The sequence below is a fragment of the Falco biarmicus genome, chromosome W (genome assembly GCF_023638135.1).
Source record: "Falco biarmicus isolate bFalBia1 chromosome W, bFalBia1.pri, whole genome shotgun sequence".
NCBI lineage: Eukaryota > Metazoa > Chordata > Aves > Falconiformes > Falconidae > Falco > Falco biarmicus.
The window spans coordinates 8,255,049-8,277,963 of NC_079310.1; the positions used below are offsets into that span (position 1 = coordinate 8,255,049).

At 42.2% G+C, this 22,915-nt stretch overlaps 2 protein-coding genes across 5 annotated transcripts in view; one reads left to right on the plus strand and one right to left on the minus strand.

Moving 5' to 3' along the window:
• The window catches only part of LOC130142087 (sorting nexin-18-like), a 130,555-nt gene that overhangs the window by 16,772 nt on the left and 90,868 nt on the right, over positions 1–22,915 (plus strand). Inside the window, exons 1-2 of one of the 4 annotated variants that reach the window (XM_056323537.1) lie at positions 13,916–16,787; positions 20,922–22,876. In XM_056323537.1, the coding sequence (XP_056179512.1) occupies positions 15,227–16,787; positions 20,922–20,935 (1,575 nt within the window). In that variant the 5' untranslated portion in view covers positions 13,916–15,226 and the 3' untranslated portion in view covers positions 20,936–22,876. Of the gene's footprint in view, positions 1–12,187; positions 16,788–20,921; positions 22,877–22,915 lie in introns of those variants that run through there. The other 3 variants (XM_056323535.1, XM_056323536.1, XM_056323534.1) reach the window with 3 other exon arrangements.
• Positions 2,107–3,698, minus strand: LOC130142090 (uncharacterized). Its single transcript, XM_056323540.1, is given in 2 exon segments — positions 2,107–2,777; positions 2,780–3,698. Coding segments are annotated over 2 exon segments (1,590 nt in total).

A 22,915-nucleotide genomic window follows, 5' to 3' on the forward strand; every position in this document is an offset into this window, starting at 1 on the left:
TTTGCCACACTGGAATCTTATTAACCTGCCATTCATTTTGCTCCCAGAAAGGAAGCCATTCGGTACATCCCTTAAACACAGCATAAGAATCAGTATAAATGTAAACAGGAGAAGTAGTTTGTGCTTCACGTTGAAAAACACTCCATACTGCAATTAATTCACCAACTTGTGCACTACCCTCTCCCTCCGTTATAATTTGTTCATCGGAAGAGGTATGGAGCGCTACTGCTCGGTATTTCCACACTTTTCCTTCTCGTTTGGCAGAAGCATCAGTAAACCAAGCACTAACTGACTGTTCACAGGGAAAAGGAGGGGCCACCTGAATGACTGAGGCAGGTTTATTTTGGCCCTCGTCCAGGCTCTCTACTTCTTGTATAGCTAGTTTTTTTAAAGCTCCTTCAGATACAGAGAAAGTGTTACAATAGTGTTCAATCTGAGCATACCACTTTCGTACTGAGGCTTTCTGGGCCACCCCATCAGGGGGAGGGGTCCCAGTAGTGACTGTTTTTATAACTTTAAATGGGCCTCTCAATATAATGGGCTGTTGTCATACGATTTTTTTCTATTTCTATGAGAACCAAGCTAACCACAAACAAATCTTTCCCCCAAACAGTGTATCTTCTCTCAGCATCCCTAAAGCCATGGGAGTAAAATCCCACAGGCCGGGTTGGACCCTCAGGGCCCCGCTGCCATATGTGAACTGACAGTCCTGATAAAGCAAACCCCCACTCCACCTGGAAAGGGTCTGTAGGGTGGATAGGGCCAAGAGCTTGGTGTGCTGTTGCTTCAAAAATTAACAATTGCATAGCCTCTTCCTGAGAAGCAGTCCATTCCCATTTGATCCCTTTTTTTTAGCAAATCATGAAGAGGTCTGGCAATGATAGAAAAGTCCGGGATGTGTTTTCTCCAGAACACCAATAATCCTAAGACATGTTGCAGATCCTTTTTCGACTCAGGCATTTTGATCTGTTCTAAGGAAGCAAGGGTGTCTGGTGGGATGCATGTCATTCCCCCTTTCCACCAGATTCCTAGGAATTTCACTTCTTGCAAGGGCTTTTGGACCTTTTCTGGAGGAATCTGCAAACCCAAATTTTCCAAATGTGAAATTATGTTCAGTTGAGTTGCTCCCACACCCTCTATTTCATCTCCTCCCACAAGAATATCATCAATATACTGATAAACAGCTATGCCTTTGGGTTTTGGTATTTTTTCCAGCTCCTGGGCTAAAGCATGATGAGCCAGTGTGGGAGAGTGTTTATACCCTTGGGGAAGGCGGATGAAAGTAAATTTTTGCCCTTCCCACGTGAAAGCAAAAACGTTCTCTGTCTTCTGGTCCCAAAGGTATCATAAAAACCATGTCTTTAACATCTATTGTTGCCATGATTGGATGGGTTTTTTCCTGGATTACTGTTACCAACTCAGCCAGATTAGGGACTGTGGCAGTTAAATGAGGCAGTTAAAGGATGGGTGTTAGCATTCAGTCTCCAAAAATCTACTGTGAGCTGCCACTTCCCATTAGGTTTTCTTAAGGGCCACACTGGAGAATTAAAAGGGGAATGGGTATTTATCACCACTCCCTGTTCTCGCAATTCCTGCATGACTGGTTTAATGCCCTCCTTCACTCCCAGGGGAAGGGGATATTGTTTGACATTAGTTACTCTGCTGAACGGCAGTGGGGGTGCCGTTTGAAGCAATCTGACACGAAGTTGCGGTGTTCCAAAGGTCCACAACAACCCTTCAGAGTCCTCCCACTGCTTTCCCCTGAGGGCATCCATTCCTAACAAATTTGTTGGAATGTCTCCAATCACCATTATCCGTACCTTCCTCTCCTGGAAGAGTCAACTTTACTGGGGCAGCTTTCATAACTTCTGTCGACCCTAAGGCATTCAGAACATAAAAACGGTGCTTCAAGGGAAAAACCCCACATCTTTCAGCATCTTCCTCTGTCAGAGCAGAGACCTGTGCACTGGTATCGATGAGAAAGGTCACTGGTGCACGCTTAGGGCCAGCTATAGCTGTGATTAATGTCTCCTCCTTTAGTTTTTATGAGCTGACGGATATAAATCCATCCTCCATTCCCCCGCCCGCTACCAGGGAATGGAGGTTCTAGCTTCCCTGCTCATGGGAAACAGCTTTCTCAGCGGGGGCAGTTGAGGGTGTATCGGGTGATATTTTTTTCCTGCCCTGTGTATGAGAGGGTTGTTTTGGATTATGCCACTTCAAAACTACCTTGCTCAATTTATCAAAGGGTAAGCCATCCATTATATCCCTGGGGACTCCCATTTTAATTCCCAAAAGCCACCACTGTTGTCGAGTCATGGACTGTCCTCCCTTTCCTGTTTTATGGTGCGGATGCTCCTTTCTCAGGACATCAGCGGCAGCTACAGTTTTACTGGTGGGGAGGGGCAAATCCTCAACTTCTATTTGGCAGATTCCCCTCGACTTTTCCTCTGGGATTTTTACAGGACCATATTTCCTACTATAATCTATCAATTCTTGTGCTACTTGCCCCCAGGTCCATATCCTTTTATTACTTGATGCTGAGGTCGTATGGTGGGAAGAAACTGAATCCGGTGTTTCATTTCTCTGGCTTCTAATAAAACCTTCCAGCCTTTCTACAGGGCCCATCGACACGATGGTCCTTTGAAGGCTAACCCCCGTAGGTTTGAGTGACTCTGGAAGTCCCCTTATCAAGGGGGTCATGATTTTGGGATTCACCGGCAGCATCATTAGGGATTCACATCCGGGAATTAATTGTCTTTCATGTATCATTTGTAGCAGGCTGCTTTGTGTACACTTTCTAAAAATTGATCAGCTGTGCCAGTGATTGCCAGGGGATCCTCTCTGTCCAAAGGGTTCAATCCTCCAGCCCAATAAGCAGCTCGCTGGGTTAGGGACCATGGGGCACGTTTATCTCCTGTTGTCAAGAAAACTCTGTGACCCCAATAGCCACCAGCTTCCTTTTCACTTAATTGAATTTGGTCCCCCCCAGTTAGGGATACGCGCCACACGTACTCCGTTTCGGATTCTTTAGGAAGGCGCCCATACTCTCTTTTCAGTTTGGTTAGCTCAGTGGCAGTATATGGTATCTCTTTGGTTGTAATGTGAGGATCATCATCGTCCTCCTTCAGATAAGTATATTCTGTTTTAATTAAGGGTCTCACTTGAGGGTTTTCCACAAAACATTTTCTCGCCTCTTCCAACTCCTTCTGAGGGTATATTGGGTTTATTTGTCAAATACCCTTTTCCTCTACTTCCAGCTCTATTACACTCAGGACTTCAGTGTCTTTAGAGCATTTTGCCTTCAGAGTGGTTTTTAACAAGCGGTTTTCTTCCCTTTCTTTCTCTAATTGTTGTTCTAAGTCATAATTCACTTTTTGCAGAACTTTCACCAAATTTTCAAGGGATTCTATAATTTTGTTTTCATTGCTATGTTTTCTAAGGCGATCTTCGATTGCTGCGACCAGGCTGGCTCCTAAAATGGCACAGACTATAGTTTTGCCCTTACCTGATCTAACTTTAACTTCAGTCTGTAAAGAGGTCACTTGGTCCACTACATTCTGCAAGTTTGCCCAATTATCTTGAGCCCAATCTTCTCTGGGTACAGAGGGTCGAGCCCCATACTTTGCCAGAAATGTGTAAAACATGTCCCGATCTTTCATTAACAAAGGATCTTGTTTATCAGCCTTTTCGGCCATTCTCACTATGAAGGGACCAAACCCACTTTGGGGAGGCTAGACTTAGTTACAAACACACAGCCACTGATGTGTCGCCCTTCTGTTCCCCGAATGATTGAAGAGAACAAAAATCCGCTTTGGGAAGGCAGCTTATAGTTACTACAAGGTTTTCCCTTCACTTTCCCGAGCAGAGCAGACAAATTCTCATTAACACGAGGGCAGCTCCCCCTTTTGGCATTTTCCCCCTTTTGCACTTCTTCTTTTAGTTGGATCCCAACAGACAGAGCCCTCAATTGGAGTTTAGAGTGCTAAGTCCTAGGCCCGTGTGGTATGTGGGAAATTTGAGTCGCCCCCCTTGCTTTCTGGACACCTCTCACCCTGCTGGGTGTAGGGCCAGGTGCGGCTAGAATGAAACGTCTTTCCCCTGTTACAAACCACACACAACCTGCACCCCTCTGTCTCTCAGGATCCTGTCCGTGATGCCAATTTAATGTCATGGTCCACTCAGTGGACTCGTGATGGTTCGTTTACTATGATCTTGAAGTGCAAAAATCAAGACGACCACGCCAAGGGGTTATGCTTCAATCAAACAGCACAATTTTATTGTTTGCCCGTAAAGCGGTGTGCGATAGGTAGAAAGACAGAAAGTGAAGAAAAGACAAAGTAAAAGAAAAGGAAAGAGGATTATAGCTACCACCACGGGTCCAAGGCATCCCTATGGTCCCAGGTCCAAGCAGCGTCCCGCCGGTCCTTCCGATCGTGGTGATCCTTGATGGGGAAGATCTCCTAAAATTCGGTTGCTAAGGAGTCCTCTTTTATGCCGAGCAATACACGTTGCTCCTCCTCTGGCCCATGGAATGTTGCCAGTTTCTGCCTTCTCGAGCAAGGTTATCACGCATGTTCTGGTTTGTTGTTACGACAACAGTTATGACTCATCTTCCAGACAGTTGTTATGCGGCCTTATTGTAGTTGTTCCTTCCAGCGCCGAGTATCAGGGAGCGGCATAGTACTCCTTGTACCATGCAGTTCTCCTTCAGGGTCACTGGGCCTCACTTCCATCTCCAGGTCTCTGTTAGCAATGCTGAGACAATATCAGTCTCTTTAGTCCGACTTTTACAGGAAGGACTTATGGAAATGGCTTATTGGAACTAATTTTAATATGAAGCAGGGGTGGGGTGGATATGTCATGAATATGTATAGGAGTATTTGGAAACCTTATGTATATGCAACATTTGATTGTGTTACCGAAATCTCGGAATGAAGAACTTATCGACACCAATGTGATGTAGATAAGCAGACACTTCTTTATTGACGGCCGGGTGCGTGAGCGAGTCCTCTCACAATCAACGCGCACCAGGTCCCAAAATCAGATTCCATATATAGAACTTATTCATACATATTCATTAATTATTCATACATAATCATAACATTTCCCGTAAATCATTTACATACTCTCCTCCTATATCCGATTATGCGCAGTAAAGCTTAGAAAGGTCTAGAAATGGGTCTAGGGTACGATTTGGGTAGGTGGTATATGAGTCGGTGGTCGCGATCTCCCCCTGCCGGAATTACCTTTTGCTAAAGTTCACAGTTTCTTGGCAGGCACCTACAAGCTGTTCCAGTCGACTCTCCCCAGTTCCCATTAATCTCATATTCTGACATTTCAATACACCTCTGCATACAGAAGACTGGTCAAATACAATGGAACCTTTCAACCCTAGAGTTATTACAATAGTTCCAGGCCCTTCTTCTAGCCTTGGTACAAGACGTACAAAAGATTCCATAACGTCTCTTATTGCGTAGATGCAAGTTTCCTATAAATTTTTTTTTCCTTAGCCTTCTATATTTTAATTCTATTAAATGATTTTATAAAATCAATTAATTAATCAAATAAAATCAATCAATTTTAACTTATTAACTAATCAGTAACATTTCCCCCCTTTGAAAGTGTTGAAAATCATTATTTCAATACTTTCACATTATTCGTATATCTTTTGTTTCAACATATTTGGGTAATGGATCATGTCTTGGTGAAATAGTTGGTACTTCTCTCATAATCATACGACTCACTGCAATTCTATTGGTAAACTGTTTCTTCAGACATGCATATACTAGCATGCTCATCAAAAAGACAACTAGTAACAGAAACAAAGTCTTAATTATAGATTGTATCCAAGAGCTCAAATTCCATCCCAGTTTGTTAAAAAATTTCCCAAGCCAATCTTCTGACATATCCTTTTGAATTGTTTCAGTTTCTTTTTCAATTTTTCCCAATAGGTCTAGATCATGTTCCACATCCTGAGTGACATTTGGAATGTGGATGCAACAGTGGTCCAGTTTATCCTTAAGATATCCACACACTCCATGTTCTTTAAGTAGGAGCATATCTAGTGCCATTCTATTTTTTAAAGTCATTCTGGAAGTTGCCTGTAGTTGTATATTCAATTCCTTAAACCCCTTCTTGGTAACGTTTGCCAATTTTTCCACTTGACCAGTTAAATGATAGAGCCATGCTCTGTTTCTATATGAAGCTATAGGATTTAAAAGTGATTCCAGTGCCCAGCCAATTTTCACTCCTGTAGATGGTTCATTCCAAATATCATCATTTATCCCTGATCTCTTTATTCGTTTTAATTCTAGATTCTCTAGAGATCCTTTAAATGGTGATTTCTTCCAAATCGGACACAATGTTGGCATGCCTAATGTGATTTGTTTCACCTTACCATCTAATGGTAGGTGTGTTGTCCAGGTTCCATCACTTAATGCCCAAACTAAATGTCCTGGACTTCGAATAGAAGATTTTCTACAACTAAACAAAGTTCCTCTTCTGACTGTAAAGGCGCTGGTTAAATTGAGAGTATTCTTAAGACCTCGACAAAAACAACCATATTTCAAAGCAGCAGCCAACGGAGGAATTCTTTGAAATACTAAGTCTGCATTACTGCAATCATACACTTTTTCACATTTCCACCATGGCACTATTTTATTTTCCTTCTCTCCCGATGTAGTTGACCTATCATCTACCCAGGGTAATACTGAAAAAAACCTTTCCATCCCAGGTAAAACACCAAGAAGTTCTTGCTATATACTGAAAATGGGAAAATATGGACATAGACCATATAGAGTCCCACCGGTCTACTAACTGGGTGCTCTGGCCAGTTTCGTTACACTTCCATTCCATAACACTTTTGCTCACGTTGATTTTAAATTGTTCATCATAAGAACACCATCCCACAGTCTTAAATCTTCCTATTTCGGTAAAAACATAATTTAACAATTTTTCACAATCCGCCAGACTACCTGGAGTTTTCCACTGTTTTGTAGTGACTTTCACTTGCTCATACCATTGAGTCACTGGCCTCTGTTCACAATAATTGGTTTCATATTTATGTTCCAGGTTAGTCAAATTCATAGTTAAAATTCCCCATGGAATAGATTCACCTACTGCCTTCGGTATTGGCAAACAAGCAGTGATCTGCGTGATGTTTTGTAAATTGGCAAATTCTTTAATCAATCCTACCATCAAATTTTCCTCAGCCATTTGTAATCACAGCCAAAGTTTTCCTTAGGAAAAAAAGCAAATAGTTATACACATCTTGTTTTCCTTTTACATGTATGTTTAGATTTGGTTCTAGAGACTCGTATGGTTTTCCATATAATAATTCATAGGGACTGACTGAGGTTCCACTCTTTGGCTGTACCCTGATTCATAGTAAAGGCCAATAAAAAGTGCCTGAGGCCACTTTAGACTGGTTTCTTGACAAATTTTACTTATTTGTCGTTTCAAAGTTTGATTCATCCTCTCCACTTTTCCACTAAATTGTGGTCTCCAAGATGAATGTAAATCCCAATTAACACCCAATACTTTGCTAACACTTTGGACTACTTCAGCAACAAAGTGTGGACCTCTGTCAGAGGATTTCCAATAGGAACTCCAAATCTCGGAATTATTTCTTGTAATAACCACTTCACAACCTCTTTTTGCTTGTGTGGTGCGACAGGGAAGGGCTTCAGGCCATCCTATAAAAGTATCAACCCTTACCAGGATGTACCGGTACCCATTTTGTCTAGGTAACTCTGAAAAATCTACTTGCCAATAATCTCCAGGTTCTGTACCAGACTTCAGTCTACCCATTTGAACCTTTTTCTTAATCACTGGATTATTTTTCAAACATACTTCACACTTTGCAGTTAACATTTTAGCTATTCCTAACATCTTAACTGATATTACTTGTTTTCGTAAAGATGTTACTAAGGCTTCTGCTCCCCAGTGACATTCTTGATGTCTCATTTGAATTATCTTTCTCATCAAAAGAGGTGGAATTACTACTTGCCCGTTAGGAGTTACCCACCATCCCACTAAGCTTTTCTTAGCATTTAATAACTGACCCAATTTGTCATCTTCCTCTGAATATCCCTGTTTTTCCCTAGGAAGGGTTACTGTTTTAGAAGGAATGATTGCCATTTGCAATGCTTGTTTCTTTGCTACCTTTTTTGCTGTTCTATCAGCTAAATTATTCCCAGCTATTATTTTTGTATTCCCAATCTGGTGTGCCTTACAGTGCATGATTGCTACTTGATCTGGCTTTTGAACTGCTTGCAATAATTGTAAAATTTCTGTTTGATGCTTAATGTTTAATCCTTGAGAGGACAATAACCCCCTCTCTTTCCACAAAGCTCCATGGACATGCACTACCCCAAAGGCATATTTCGAATCAGTCCAGATATTTACTCTCTTGTCTTTGCTTATCTCTAAGGCTCGAATTAAAGCGATGAGTTCCGCCTTTTGGGCTGATGTGGTACTCGCCAATGCTCCTGCTTCTATAACTGTAGTCTCTGTTGTTACCGCATATCCGGCGTATCGGACTCCTTGTTCCGTAAAGCTGCTTCCATCAGTATACAGTTCCCAGTCTGGTCGCTCCAATGGCACATCCTTCAGATCTTCACGACTGGAATAAACATACTCGATGGTAGCCAAGCAGTCATGTTCCAGTCGTCCTTCTTCCTGTATGGAACTTAAAAACACTGCAGGATTTACCAGGTCAGTTGTCTTTAGAATCACATCATCTTGTTCAGTCAATACCACCTGGTATTTCATCATTCGGCTGGGGGACAGCCAGTGTCCCCCCTTCTGTTCTAGGACAGTTATCACCATGTGTGGAACATAGACTGTTATTGTTCTTCCCAAAGTCAATTTCCGAGCTTCTTGTATGAGCATCACTATTGCGGTCGCTGCTCAAAGGCAGTTTGGCCACCCTTTACTCACTGTGTCCAGTTGTTTAGAGAAATATCCGACTGGTTGTTTCCAGCTTCCTATCCTCTGGGTTAACACGCCCAGTGCAAGGTGCTGTCTTTCATGCACAAACAGCTGGAAATCTTTGGTTAGATCCGGCAGTCCCAAGGCAGGTGCAGACATTAAGGCACGTTTCAACTCTATAAAAGCCTTTTGTTGTTGTGGGCCCTATACAAAGGGAGAGTTCCTTTGGGCCTCATACAGCAGTTTAGCTATTAGCCCATAGTTCATGATCCAAAGGCGACACCACCCAGTCATTCCCAAAAATGCTCTGAGTTCATGAATATTTCTCGGCTCAGGTATACTACAAATAGCTTCTTTGCGATTTTTTCCTAATTGCCGTTGTCCTTTTAAATCTCAAAGCCGAGATATATCACAGTCTGGCAGGCTATTTGGGCTTTCTTCCTGGATACCTTATACCCATTTAGTCCCAGGAAATTCAAAAGGTCAATAGTCACCTGTATACAAATAAATCTTTCTTCTATAGCAATCAATATATCATCCACATATTGTAAAAATAAATGCCCAGATCTTGGTTTGTCCTGTTTCCAGATTTCAAATTCCTTTGCTAAATGATTTCCAAAAATAGTTGGACTGTTTTTAAATCCTTGGGGTAATCTAGTCCATGTCAGCTGCATCTTTTGCCTGGTTTGAGGATTTTCCCATTCAAAAGCAAACAGTTTTCTGCTTCCCTTTTCCAAAGGTATACAAAAGAAAGCATCTTTTAAGTCAAGCACTGTAAACCACTGATAATTCTCCCTCAATGCTGTTAACAGTGTATAAGGGTTTGCTACTACAGGATAAATATCCTTAACTATTTGATTTACTGCTCTCAAGTTTTGTACCAGTCTATATTCACCCGAAGGTTTTCTGACTGGTAAAATAGGAGTATTATACTCAGATTCACATTCTTCCAAAATTTTATACTCCCAAAATTTATCAATCAATTTCTTCAATTCCTGTCTCACTTCTGGTTTGATTGAATATTGTTTAATTCTCACTGTTCCTGTGCCTTCCTTCAAATCTATTTTAACAGGTTCTGCTAGTTTCAATTTACCAGGAATATCTGTTTCCCATACAGTAGGGATCACTGCCAAATCCACCTCCGGTGGAATTTCTTGTTCCTTTACCTTTTCTTGTATCATCAGGATTTCTCCCGTTTTTGACGCAGGTATTTTCAAGAAAAGTTCTCCTTCGTCAAAAACAATCTGTGCATTTAATTTAGATAACAAATCTCTTCCTAGGAAGGGTACCGGACATACTGGTACATACAAAAATTCATGTGTAATTATTTTATTTCCAAATTTCAAATCCAGGGGTTGCAGGAATGGCCTGTTTTTGTTCCAGTTTTTCCTTTACAGGTTTTTAATAAAAAAATGTCGCTCCTGTATCCACTCCCAACCTCACAATTTAAACAACATTTTTTTTTTCCACTTTCTTATTATCAGAAGTTATAGCTATTACCAAATTATCTCTAATAGTTAGCTTACATTCATCCTGCCAATCCTTTCTTTGTCTTAAATAAAAAAACCAAATCCACATTTGGCATTTTATTCCATTTCCCTTCTCTTTTACAATACAGCATTAACTGCAAAATAGTGTTATAATTCAGTGTCCCATTCGTGGGCCACTTTTCCTGATCTTCTAATATATATATAGTGGCCACCAATTAGTACAATATTCAATCATCTGGCTCTTTGGCAAATCCTCATATAAATCCCCCCAATGCGCCAGTAAACATCCCAATGGAGAATTTTTCGGGATTTTATCATTTAACACAAGATTACCCAAGCTTTTACTTTTAAACAACCGAGTTAACTTAGTTGCCATGGTGTAATTACCCACAGTACAATACACAATTATTCAACTCTATCACTCCGATCCGCGGATCCACACTCCACAGTCTCACTCTTACAGCCACGCTCACACTTTCCCACAGTTACTTTAAACAAACATATAACACAATATTATACCTCTTAATTTTCTTCTCAATACACAAACTCACAAAACAACACAGAACACCAAAAACTTCTTCTAACTTCTTGTTAGAGGCACTACCTTAGAGAACTTAGGACCAGATGGCCTTTTTAAAGATGACAAATCCAAGGACTTAGCATTTAGTACATCCATCATGTTAGCAATAGGGTCCTTGGACGTTTCCAAACTTATAGATAAACATAAGTACATCATCCTTTAGGTAAGTGGGGGATCGCTCCACCAAAGTCATGCACACCGAGGGGACTTTTCAGTCCCCCCTTTATACAGGCTACTCATACCTATTCATTAGTTTTCCAAGAAATTGTTTACATATTCATTACAATTCTGAGAATCCATTTACATATCTCGTGCCTGCACAATGTCCTTGAGGAGTTGTCTCTGCACAGACTCTATTCCTTAGCGGCCATGTTTAAAGTCTTCATCTTTGCCACATTGCATGTACGACATGAATCCATGACAAAATGTCCCTTCTAAAGATAACCAACTAAAGGACTTAACAGTCTGTACATCCATCATGTGGCAATAAGGGTCCTTGGACATTTTCGACTTCTAACTAACCTAAAGGATGACGCACCTATGTTAAGTGTTACAGCATACACTATTCAATTTCTAGTACTGATCACCTCATGTGAAAAAGACTATTTCAGAGAAAACAACAATAATATGATCAAGGGTGTTGAAAAGTAAGACAAATAGGGACTGAAAAGTTTGGAAAAGGTGTTGAATCAGATACAGTAAAATGTATGTGAAACAATAAATGGTACAGAAAAGGCAGATCAGGAACTAATTTTCCTGTATTTTAACCTGTGATTCATGTGAGTGTGCAAGACTGCCCCGATCAAATCACGATTAATGTATTCCTTCCAACGTGACTCCTAACAAAACCCTGATCATTTATCTTGATTTGCAGTAGTCAGAATTTGGGATGAAATCTAAGACAGGTTAAATTGATCCACATCTACCTCCTGTTGGGGTTTTAGTCCTTACTCTAAGTTGGCCACATGGGTGGAAGGCAGCATGCTGGATCAGGTACCACAGGAATCCCTGCATTTGGCAGAAGAGAACCCCATTTGCATTGAAGGCAGACACTGATAGTGTTACTGAAATCTCAGAATGAAGATCTGATCGACACCAATGTGATGTAGATAAGCAGACACTTCTTTATTAACGGCCGGGTGCGTGAGCGAGTCCTCTCACTATCAATGCACGCCAGGTCTCAAAAATCAGACACCATATATAAAACTCATTCATACATATTCATTAAGTATTCATGCATAACCATGATATTTCCCGTAAATCATTAACATATTCTCCTCCTATATCCGATTCTGCGCAGTAGTGCTTAGAAAAGTCTAGAAATGGGTCTGGGGTACGATTTGGGTAGGTGGTACATGAGTCAGTGGTCGCGATCTCCCCCTGCCGGAATTACCTTTTACTAAAGTTCACGGTTTCTTGGCAGGTAACTACAAGCTGTTCCAGTCAACTGTCCCCAGTTTCCATTAATCTCATATTCTGACATTTCAATACACTTCTACATACAGAAGACTGGTCAAATACAAAGAAACCTTTCAAACCCTAAATTTATTACTTAAGTTTTACCAATGGTTCTAGCCCCTTCTTCTAGTCTTGGTACAGGATGTACAGAAGACAGTTGCACAGTAAAAGCTGCTATGAGATAAGTTTCATTAAAAATATTTCTTATCCTTCTATTTTTCAATTTTATAAAATGATTTTATAAAATCAATTAATACAGTCAATCTTAACTTATTAACAAATTGATAACAATGATACACTGATGGTGCAACTGGCTGCAGCAGCAGCAAGCTGACAACCACTAGCCTTGACAGAATAAGAGCTTTGGCATTTCTATGGATGCTGATAAATGCTAATGAAGGGCTTGAAGAGCACTTTAGAGCCCACTGGGGGGTTAATCGTGACCAGGCCAGGTCAGGGTGCTTCCACTAGTACCAAATGAGCTGTCAGGAAAACCCAGAAGCCTTGATACAATATTGTTTGCATTCAAGGTCTTCAGCTCTGCCATCCTGAGCAGCTGCTAGCTCTCTGGAGGAGACTGATGCTTCTTGCTTTATCACTGATGGGGATATTTGGTATTGCTCTCCATAAACTTGCTGCTGCAAACTTAGTGTTTGGGTTTGGAGACAATAGCACAGATGATGCAACGTGAATGTGTTCAACTGGGCTGGCCACCGAGGAGCTGGTTGTGTGGTGAGCTATGTGGTTCTTTGGGCACTATTGGTATCAGCTAATTAAAACAGACTACCAGAGTTAAACAGTGAAGGAATTCAGGGCTAACATGCTAGACTGGGGTGAGCTGATATATTCAAAAAACATTAAGTACACAGTCCAAGCAACAGTAATAGAAAAGCACTGTGATAATATATGCACTAACATTGGAAAAATGAAGGTCAGAAGAAAGAAGCGAACAAAACCAAAACCCAGGTATTGAACACTAAAACCAGCAATAAAAGCAAGCAGTGGATCTTGTAGGATTCCAGTGAATTGCCCCCAGATGAAGACAAATTATTTGACACCAAGACCTTTGAGAAGTAACATACACTTTGAACTATGTAAGGGAAATAAACAATAACCATGTATATGGTAGGATGTTGATGGGAAAACATGAAGAACTGGGGGGCCAAACAGAAAGTCTCCTCTACATAACTCCTTTCCTAGCAGGGGCAAGAAAGCTCACCACAACATGATGAAGGCAGCATTTACACCCATGAGAAAGACAGCAGGCAGAAAAAAGTTTGTAGCTAGTGCATGCCACACAAACTTTAGTTCAAATTGTTTATTAACAGGTAGAAATCTTGAGAGAAACTTGTATTCAGGGTTCCAAAGACCCATCATTAATGGGATGGGATCCATGTGATCAGACAACACAGGACCAGGTGCCACAAGAGCTATAAGGGGAAATGATCAGGACAGGATAAAAAAAAAAGCACAGGAACAGGATTAAGGCTGTTCTACAGAAAACCAACATGAGCAGCACAAGCACATTTTTCAAGAGGGATAAAAATACACATTATCTACAACTAAAACACACGCTTTCCTAATTCTAACCCCGTCACAGCACTCTCCAAACTATCATGCTGCAAGAAGGTCTTTTACCATCTCATACCAGCACATTCTTCATATAGTCCCTCTGCTGCCTTCTCCTCACCTCATCCAGGACACATTTTCTCTCCCTTCTCTCTGCTTCTTCCTCCCTCTTCTCCTTGGCTTCGCTGCCTCTTCATTGGCTCTCAACCACTTAACTTAACCAGCCACACCTGCCCATTATCTAAATCAGCCTACCCACTGCCCCTGAAGCCAACCCACAGTTTTATATTATCAATGCTAATTAGCCCAGCTTCATTCCACTACATAACCTTACTTTTCTTGCTTATTTATAAGAACCAGCTGGAGGAGGACTACCAGAAACAGCGTAACTTTCCCATAGCATCTGTGTAATACACCTACTGCAGAAAAGTTCAAGAACAAGATGGCATAAATTCTTCCTTCTCACAACATGGAAACCCTGAAAAGAAAACAAAGCATCTCAGAAGACGTACAAGCTTCTTTATCAAACCTGGAGAAGTGCTGAAACATCTTTGAGGGGGGTCAGAAGTAATCATCATAAGTTTGAGTCAGGGAAATGTGTAGATTTATGAAAATGTAATCAACAGATTTAAAGAGGCTGAATTTGCAAGTATTATAACCTGTAAAAATTGGTATAAAACACTCAAAACACAGCAGTTTGGAAACGCTACCAGATTATAACCGTGTTATTGTTCTGTCCGCGAGGCCGAGGTGCTTTTCTCGGATGAGGGCAGACCGCGGAGTGGAGAGTGAGCACAGCCGGGATTTGGCGCCCACCCTACGGCCGGTCGCACGTCAGAGGGCGGGCCGGGAAGGGGCGGGCCAGGTCTATCGGTGGGGGTGGCCGCTCTGCGTTCGGCTCTTCCGTCTTGCTTTTCGGCTCGGGATTAGCGAAACTGGTAATGTGGGACGGTCGCCGGCCCGGCCCCCGCGCCCTGCCTCGCCTGGCGGGTTGAAGCCGGGACTCGGAACCGGCCGCGCTAGTAGCACAACGGAGCCGGGTGAGCCAGCTGGCGCAGCGTCCCCGCCGGCGGGACGCGGAGGCAAAGGGCAAGCCGCAGCGCTCTTCTGCCGCAACCCCGCCGGCGCAGTGCGGTGAGGGGTGGCGGCACCGCGGCGGCGGGGCGCTCCCGGGGGGCGGTTGGGCGGTGGGGCTATGGCGCTGCGGGCCCGGGCGCTGTATGACTTCAGGTCGGAGAACCCGGGGGAGATCTCGCTGCGGGAGCACGAGGTGCTGAGCCTCTGCAGCGAGCAGGACATCGAAGGTTGGCTGGAGGGTGTCAACAGCCGCGGCGACCGCGGCCTCTTCCCGGCTTCCTACGTGCAGGTAATCCGCGCCCACGCCGCCGAGCCGCCGCCGCCTGCCCGCTACGTCAACCTCCCTGCAGACAGCTTCGATCCGCTGCTGCCCCACGCGGTCTTCAAGCCGGCGACACCGCAGCCCCCGCCGGAGGCAGTGCCCGGGCCCTTCTCACTGCCCCCCGACGACGACGGGTACCCCTTTCCGCCCACGCCCTACGGCGGGTCCTACCACCCCAGCCAGGGCAGCGATGACGACTGGGACGATGACTGGGATGAAAGCTCCACGATGGCTGATGAGCTGGGTACCTTGCGGAGCTCCCACCCAGACTACAAGGAGACGGGCAGTCAGACCTCTGGCCACTACTGCCTGTCCACGCAGTCTGAGCTGTCCCTGAGCTCCCGCGGTGGCTACCTAGCAGGCCACCCACACCCGCCTGGCAGCAGCGCCAAGAGCTCAGCCACGGTCAGCCGCAACCTCAACCGCTTCTCCAGTTTTGTCAAGTCCGGTGGGGAGGCTTTCGTGCTGGGTGAGGCATCAGGCTTCGTGAAGGATGGGGACAAGCTGTGTGTGGTGTTTGGCCCCCAGGGCCCTGAGTGGCAGGAGAACCCCTACCCCTTCCACTGCTCCATTGAGGACCCCACCAAGCAGACCAAGTTCAAGGGTATGAAGAGCTACATTGCCTACAAGCTAGTGCCCAGCCACACTGGGCAACAGGTACACCGCCGCTACAAGCACTTTGACTGGCTCTACGGGCGCTTGGCTGAGAAGTTCCCTGTCATCTCTGTGCCCCACTTGCCGGAGAAGCAGGCCGCTGGTCGCTTTGAGGAGGACTTCATTTCCAAACGTCGCAAAGGCCTGGCCTGGTGGATGGACCACATGTGCAGCCACCCTGTGCTGGCTCAGTGTGATGCCTTCCAGCACTTCCTCACCTGTCCCAGCACGGATGAGAAGGCCTGGAAACAAGGCAAGCGCAGGGCTGAGAAAGATGAGATGGTGGGTGCCAACTTTTTCTTGACCATCAGTGTCCCCACGGGCCCTGGGGCCAGCCTGGACTTGCAGGAGGTGGAAAGTCAGGTGGATGGCTTCAAAGCCTTCACGAAGAAGATGGACGAGAGCACCCTGCAGCTTAATCACACGGCCAACGAGTTTGCCCGCAAGCAAGTCACTGGTTTCAAGAAGGAATACCTGAAGATGGGGCACTCTTTTAAGTGCCTCAGTCAGGCATTTGAGCTGGACCAACAGGCCTTTTCAGATGGCCTCAACCAAGCCATAGCCTTCACTGCAGAAGCCTATGATGCCATCGGGGGCCTCTTTGCAGATCAGCCCCGGCAGGACTTAGATGCTGTGATGGATTTGTTAGCGCTGTATCAGGGGCATTTGGCCAACTTTCCAGACATCATCCACATCCAGAAAGGTAACACCCTTACACGTTTTCCAAAACTGAAGTTTTATGTATCAGTGGTATGCGCACAGATATAGAGACAAAGGGCTAAATTTGCTCTGCATATGGCTTGCTGGCCTTGGGTTAAATTTTTCAGTGTTTACTCAGTGTTGCTAAAAATACAAAAAACTCATTAGTGACAATTTTATTTCTGTGCCAAAGGTCTAGTCAGGGGTCCTCAAACTTTTTAAATGGGGGGCCGGCGCGCGGATGAAGTGGCAGGCAGTCATCTGCGGCTGCTTGGTTTCCCCCCCCAACCCCGGGCGGGGGGGTTCTGTAAATACCGGGGACCGGATTGAGAACCCTGGGGGGGACGTATCCGGCCCGCGGGCCGTAGTTTGAGGACCCCTGGTCTAGATGATGTTGGGAATTTTATTGGTCAGAGGTTACTGTGTTTGGCTGTGTATCTCTGAAAGAAACCACATCTGCTTATACTGCTGATACATTAAAGATTAATGGTCTTGTTTACAAACTCTGGAGATCAAGTGGTATGAAAACATCTATTACTCTTTGATGTATGTTAGGTACCTTAAATCTCTGATCTAGTAGATAATAAATATGAAGTAATCTGAAGATGGAGATATCAATTGACCACCTTGTTTGAGGTGTGCGTGGTAGTGTGTGCATTTTGCAGTGTCACAGTCAGATGAGATGTTTAAAGCTGCTGGGGTTTGTTAGTTCAGCCATGCATTAAATTCTCTTAGTGCCTTTGTAAGGATGGTCTGCCGCAATGTTTTTAGGTGGAGTTGTTATTCTTTGCCCTTATTATCATAAAAAGATGTTGCTCACCTGTTATCCTTTCATCATCTTTCTAGCTGAAACATGCTTCTGGGGTTCAGGTTGCTGTTTGTATGTTTGTGATCCGTCGGAGAGAAAGAAACTCCAAAAATGAAAAACTCATCTTCTGTATAACTAGTGACACTTGTTCAGATAAATAGAAGTTTGTAGCACTGTATATTTGGAGATGATTTCCCAGCTGTGAAGTTAATACTATTCATATAATCTTTACCACTGTGAGAAGACTAGCCCGTTATTCATTCTTTTTGCTGTTATATATGATCAGGGATGTGTGGGGATTAGAGCTGTAAAAGAAACCAAGAAAACATCACATGCATGAAAACAATGCATGAGCTTTTTTTTAATTGAAAATTATTTTGGAGATTAATAAGTAGTGTTCTGCACCCCAAGAGGCAGAGCTTGAATTGTCACCCATGGTGAATCAGTCTTTTGTGCCCTTATGTGATATTTCCAGGGCTTTTGCATCTGGAACAGTACCTTGAGTTTTACGATAAAAGAGTTGGAAGAGTTTTTTTCAACAGGTCAAAAAGGCAGGCTTTTGGGAGGTATGCATTATTGCTGGGGAAAACTGAGGAAGCAGAATTGGTACAAAGTGCACAATTTGTTATTTTAAAAAGTAAGCTTTTCATTAAAATTGCTTGCATCAAAGTCAGATTTGCATTCTTTTGTCAAATCTTAAAAATTGTGAGTGGAAACCTAAACAATCAATAATATTTTTAAGAGAAAAGGTAAGTGTGCAATCTAACCTTAGAGGAATTGTTCTGTTAGCTGCTGTGGCATTGTGTTCTGATAACAACTTTATTTTAAATTTGGAGAGAAGGATGACCTTGATAATGCCTCATGTTTGGGAGCAAAGGATTTTAAAGTGAGTTGTCAACTAATAATAGGAATATTGGTAAGCTTCTGGAAAAAAACAAAGGGAAAGATTTTTTTATTAGGTAGAATAAAACATGATATATACTATTTAAATACTGTATCCTCAAGCTTTAAGAATATATGGAGTTCTTTGTAATATTTTTGGAGACTTGACTTTGAGGAGAGGATTGGGGATAAGATACATGCTTGACTCAACCCATAGTTCCTTCAATTTGCGTGTCTGTTTCCTTTATAGTTCTGTTTAAATTTGCACTTATTGGTTAGGTTTACCATGCTGAACCAGGGAAAGCTCATCTAAATGAGTTTCCACTAGAGTGGTTCACGTAGAGCTGATTTTGTGCCAGAACACTGCCCTGGAACTAGCTGGAGAAATGTACAGCTGGTCTGCATGCAGGTGTTAATGCTCTAGCACCTCTGGGCTAACACTGCTTTCATCACAATATTGTCCCTGGTACATACTTGCCATCAGAAAATGGCATGGGCTTGAGAGATTGGTCTCTTGAGTGTCCATGTTTATCATAGGAATAGGGTTATTGGCCAGGTTACGTGTTTGTTGTTCCCTTTACAAAACAGGCAAACTGGAAGAAAACTGAGAGGAAGATGGTTTTTACCCCCAGTTTATTGCTGTTTTATTACTTTTAAGGGTTACTTGTAACAAGGTATAACTTTTCAGTTCCAAATTGTAAACTTCAGATGAAAATACGAACAGTTTGGTGTTCTTACAACATAAGAGCTTTCTTTTAAATTTACTAACTGGGATAGTTGTCAGTATTTGAGAATTATTGTCTGTATAGACCAAACAAAAATCAGTTGGTGATAATAGATCATATGAAAAATAGAGCTGACATGTCTTTCTTTCAGTGTTTTATTTTTCAATGTGCAGCTGCTTTGTGCAGTAAAATAACCCCAAAGTGCCCTTAGAAATGGTAGAAACAGCAGGATGATTGACATGTTGATTACATGACCATGACTTTAAAAAGATGAACTCTGAAGTTAGGGGTACAACTCCATTTTTCTTCAACATAGTACAAATGTATTGTCCACTTGGGATAAAAACCAAAGCCTTTTCTAGATTCCATTTCTATATTACCCTAGACCTGAGAAGGACCAAAAATTTAAGGCTGTGTTTTGCTGATTGACTGAATACCAAGCAAAAATGAATTCCAAATCAAATATAAGAATAAATGTAGTTTATTATAGTACATTATAATAAAGTAAAAATAGCATGCAATATGATAAAAGGAAACAGTACTAGTTATTATGCACATTATGATAAAAGAGCAATAGGAGCAAAGCATCAGATCATTACTGCAAAGTGTTACAGAGACTAAGAAAAGAAACATCATCCAGGCCCACACTTTGGCTGAGAAGCCCCGTTGCAGCCAGCGCCAGGAGTCTCTCTGTAACAGGGAAAATTCCTATGCAGTGCCTCCACCCGTAGGTGAGGCTTCTGGCCCAGTCCTGGAGCTTGCCTGCCTTTATACTCGGTGAAAAACAAAAATAGTTTACACACCTAGTGTATGTAAACTTTTAAGTTTAGGCTAAGTGCAGGTGTGCACTGTTTCATGATTCATAAGGTTCACACAGGGATGTTGGCCAGATACCTGAGTGTGGTAGAGTTACTGTCATGACACAGCTGCACACAATATTGTCTGGATCTTCCTGCTCATATCTTGCTTGTTCAGGGGGCTCAAGACAAACACCACCTGCTCATTAAGGTTGTACTTGAGCTCCCTGAGCTCCCTGTCCAAATTAAGCAATCCCTAATTAAAGACAAAGACTTTCATAAGCAGTAATCGATTAAATAAATTTTCACCACAGGTTGCTATGCCCAAAACATACCCATATCTATGGATAGAATATTAGACTGCCTTGTCCTGTTACAATTTTGCTCTACTGCAGATAGTTGAACAGCTGCTTAATGTGATTTGGAAGTGTGGTTTCTGGTATGGACTGAGAAGTCTGCATGTCTGGGGTTTTTGAATCATTTCTGCAACTTTTCTTCTGCAAAAAGAAGGCCAGAGAATCTCTGAGCCAGAATTAATTTTTTTTTTCTGTTTTGGCTTTATCTTTTCCCCTAGAATTATGAACCAAAGCCATGTAAGCCCCACTATTGCTTTTTCTGCATATCAGCAGGAAAATGTGTTAACCATTCTGCTTTTAATTGCTCTGGGGTCCAGGTCTTTCTACATTCTGTGTTGAGGACATCATACATGATCTGAAGTATACAGAAAGGGATTGTAATTTTGGTCACTTTTGTTAAATGTGAACCAATGTGTGGCATATTGATGCACGGACTCTGAGAGCGGATTGAAGACTCGAAGACACTTTTTAAAATCAAGCAAGCCTTTTATAGCTTTACAGCAGGCTGACGTATCAGCCTGTAACTATGCTCAGTAATTTTCCACTCTTGGCTCTTTTTTTCTATTGCAGACACAGCAACTTAGCAAGTCCCTTTATCTACAAGGCCACATACTCTGCAGACAACTCCAACTCCGTATCTTAGTTTCTCTTCTTGCTCCCATGGCTTCCTTCCAACAAGCATAACTGTGTCTCTCTCCCAAGGTTGGTTTTCGCTCACTGACGCCGTCGAGCTAGCTTGAGACATACCCACACCAATGGACTGTGGGAATATGTTCATATGTTCAAACTGCTTATTATCTTACTAATATTGTAAGTATTTTATGAAATGGCAATAACTTCAATAGGAGATTTTAAAAGATTCCTCTCCTTCATCATGTGTACTCAGTGTTTAAGGAATTTTCTGTGAGGGAGGGAAGAGTTGAAGTTCCTGCTCCAGAAGAGATGGAGGAAGGATTTGAACTCCCACATGTCAGTTGAGGATAAACTTCTGGTTTAGTAGACTTGAAAACTAAGCTGCACTTTTGTAATAGCTTTTGCAGAACTGGTATGTCTTTCAAGAAATAGTAGTTTCAGTTGCTTTAATTTTGAGAAGAAAAGCAGCCTCCCATCTTCATTTGTAATGGATAATGCCACCTTTTCTGTGTTTTTAAGGTCTACTTGTGGAAATTCCCTAGGCATTCTTGGCAAAATAATTCCTAAATATTAATTGCTAGAGCTTCACTCAATTGATGAGTTCTTCTGACTTACATAATCTTTAACATAAATGCTCACTGCAGGCCCATGCAAGTTCTGGTTCAGAAAATTTATGCGCATGTGAGAATTTGCGACAGTGTATGCTAGTACTGTAGCTCATGCTGGTCTGGCTATCTTGTCTTGGTATTTGCTTAGTGAGAGTAGAGAAGTTATGGTATTTGGGGTTTCTTTCATTCAGGTTTGTTTGAGGAATTACTATAATGGGCCTCTTGTGATTCCTGAAAGTGTAAGAAATACTAACTTGCTGTTTCATCTCTGCTTTCCAGATTTCTCTTAACATTACGATGTTAATGCTTGATAAACTTTTGGTTATGATTTTTGCAAAACAGATTTGAGAAAGTGGCCTAAATGTTTTCTGATATGTAGGTGGCAATTACATTTCCTCTGCATGCCAAGATTTAAAAGAATTATTTAAAAAAATATCTGAATGACCCTTTTGCTTCTTGATCAACCATTTATGAAAAATAAGGCAAATGGTTTTATTTACCTGAAGCAAACTTTATTCTAGAAATGTTTAAAGAATGTACTGGGAGTGTTTTTAGAATATTTTTCAAAATAATAGGCAAAAAAACATTCCAGAGCTGGAAATGCATCAAAATTTAAAGCATTGAAAAATCCCAAACAGCATTGAACCATGGAGCTCTCTATAACGTTTCCAGCAAATTATTTTTGGGGGGAAGGGAGGAAGGATATGTGTGCTCATTAATAAATCAGACTGGTCAGAATTCACACCTAAATTTTTATATCACAATTTAAAATCAGTGTTCTTATCTCTTGCTTGTTGCTTTCTAGCCTCTTAAATTTGTTGTGCAGACATTTTTTTTCTGTCCCTGTTTTTCCTTTATCCACCTTTTTTTTCCCCTCCTTTTCTCTCCATCCTTCAGATACATACACTTTGTATGGGGTTCGACTCAGGTAACTTTACTTCCTAAGAGCTAGGCATGTAATCCTAGCCAGATGACCTTCACAACAGTAAAAAGAGATGGGTACCTATATTTCATCTGTTCAAGGACTTTGATGAAAAAGGATGGATTGCTCTAGGACAACTGTTGTATATCTTGCCCTCTCAGTTTCCCCATTGCTGTTACAGCAATGATGTAGTGGTGTTTGCTTGCTGCTGAATGACCCAATATTACCTCCCAGTAACCTGAAGGAAACAGACTTTTAGATGGCTAATACATGAAAGAATCTAGACATTGTATAAAATTATAGCTTCCTTGGTGTGTGTAAATTACACAGATGACAACAATGAGCAAGACTAAAATTGAGCAATGGCCTTACTTGAAGATTAAACGGGGGGGGGGGGGGGG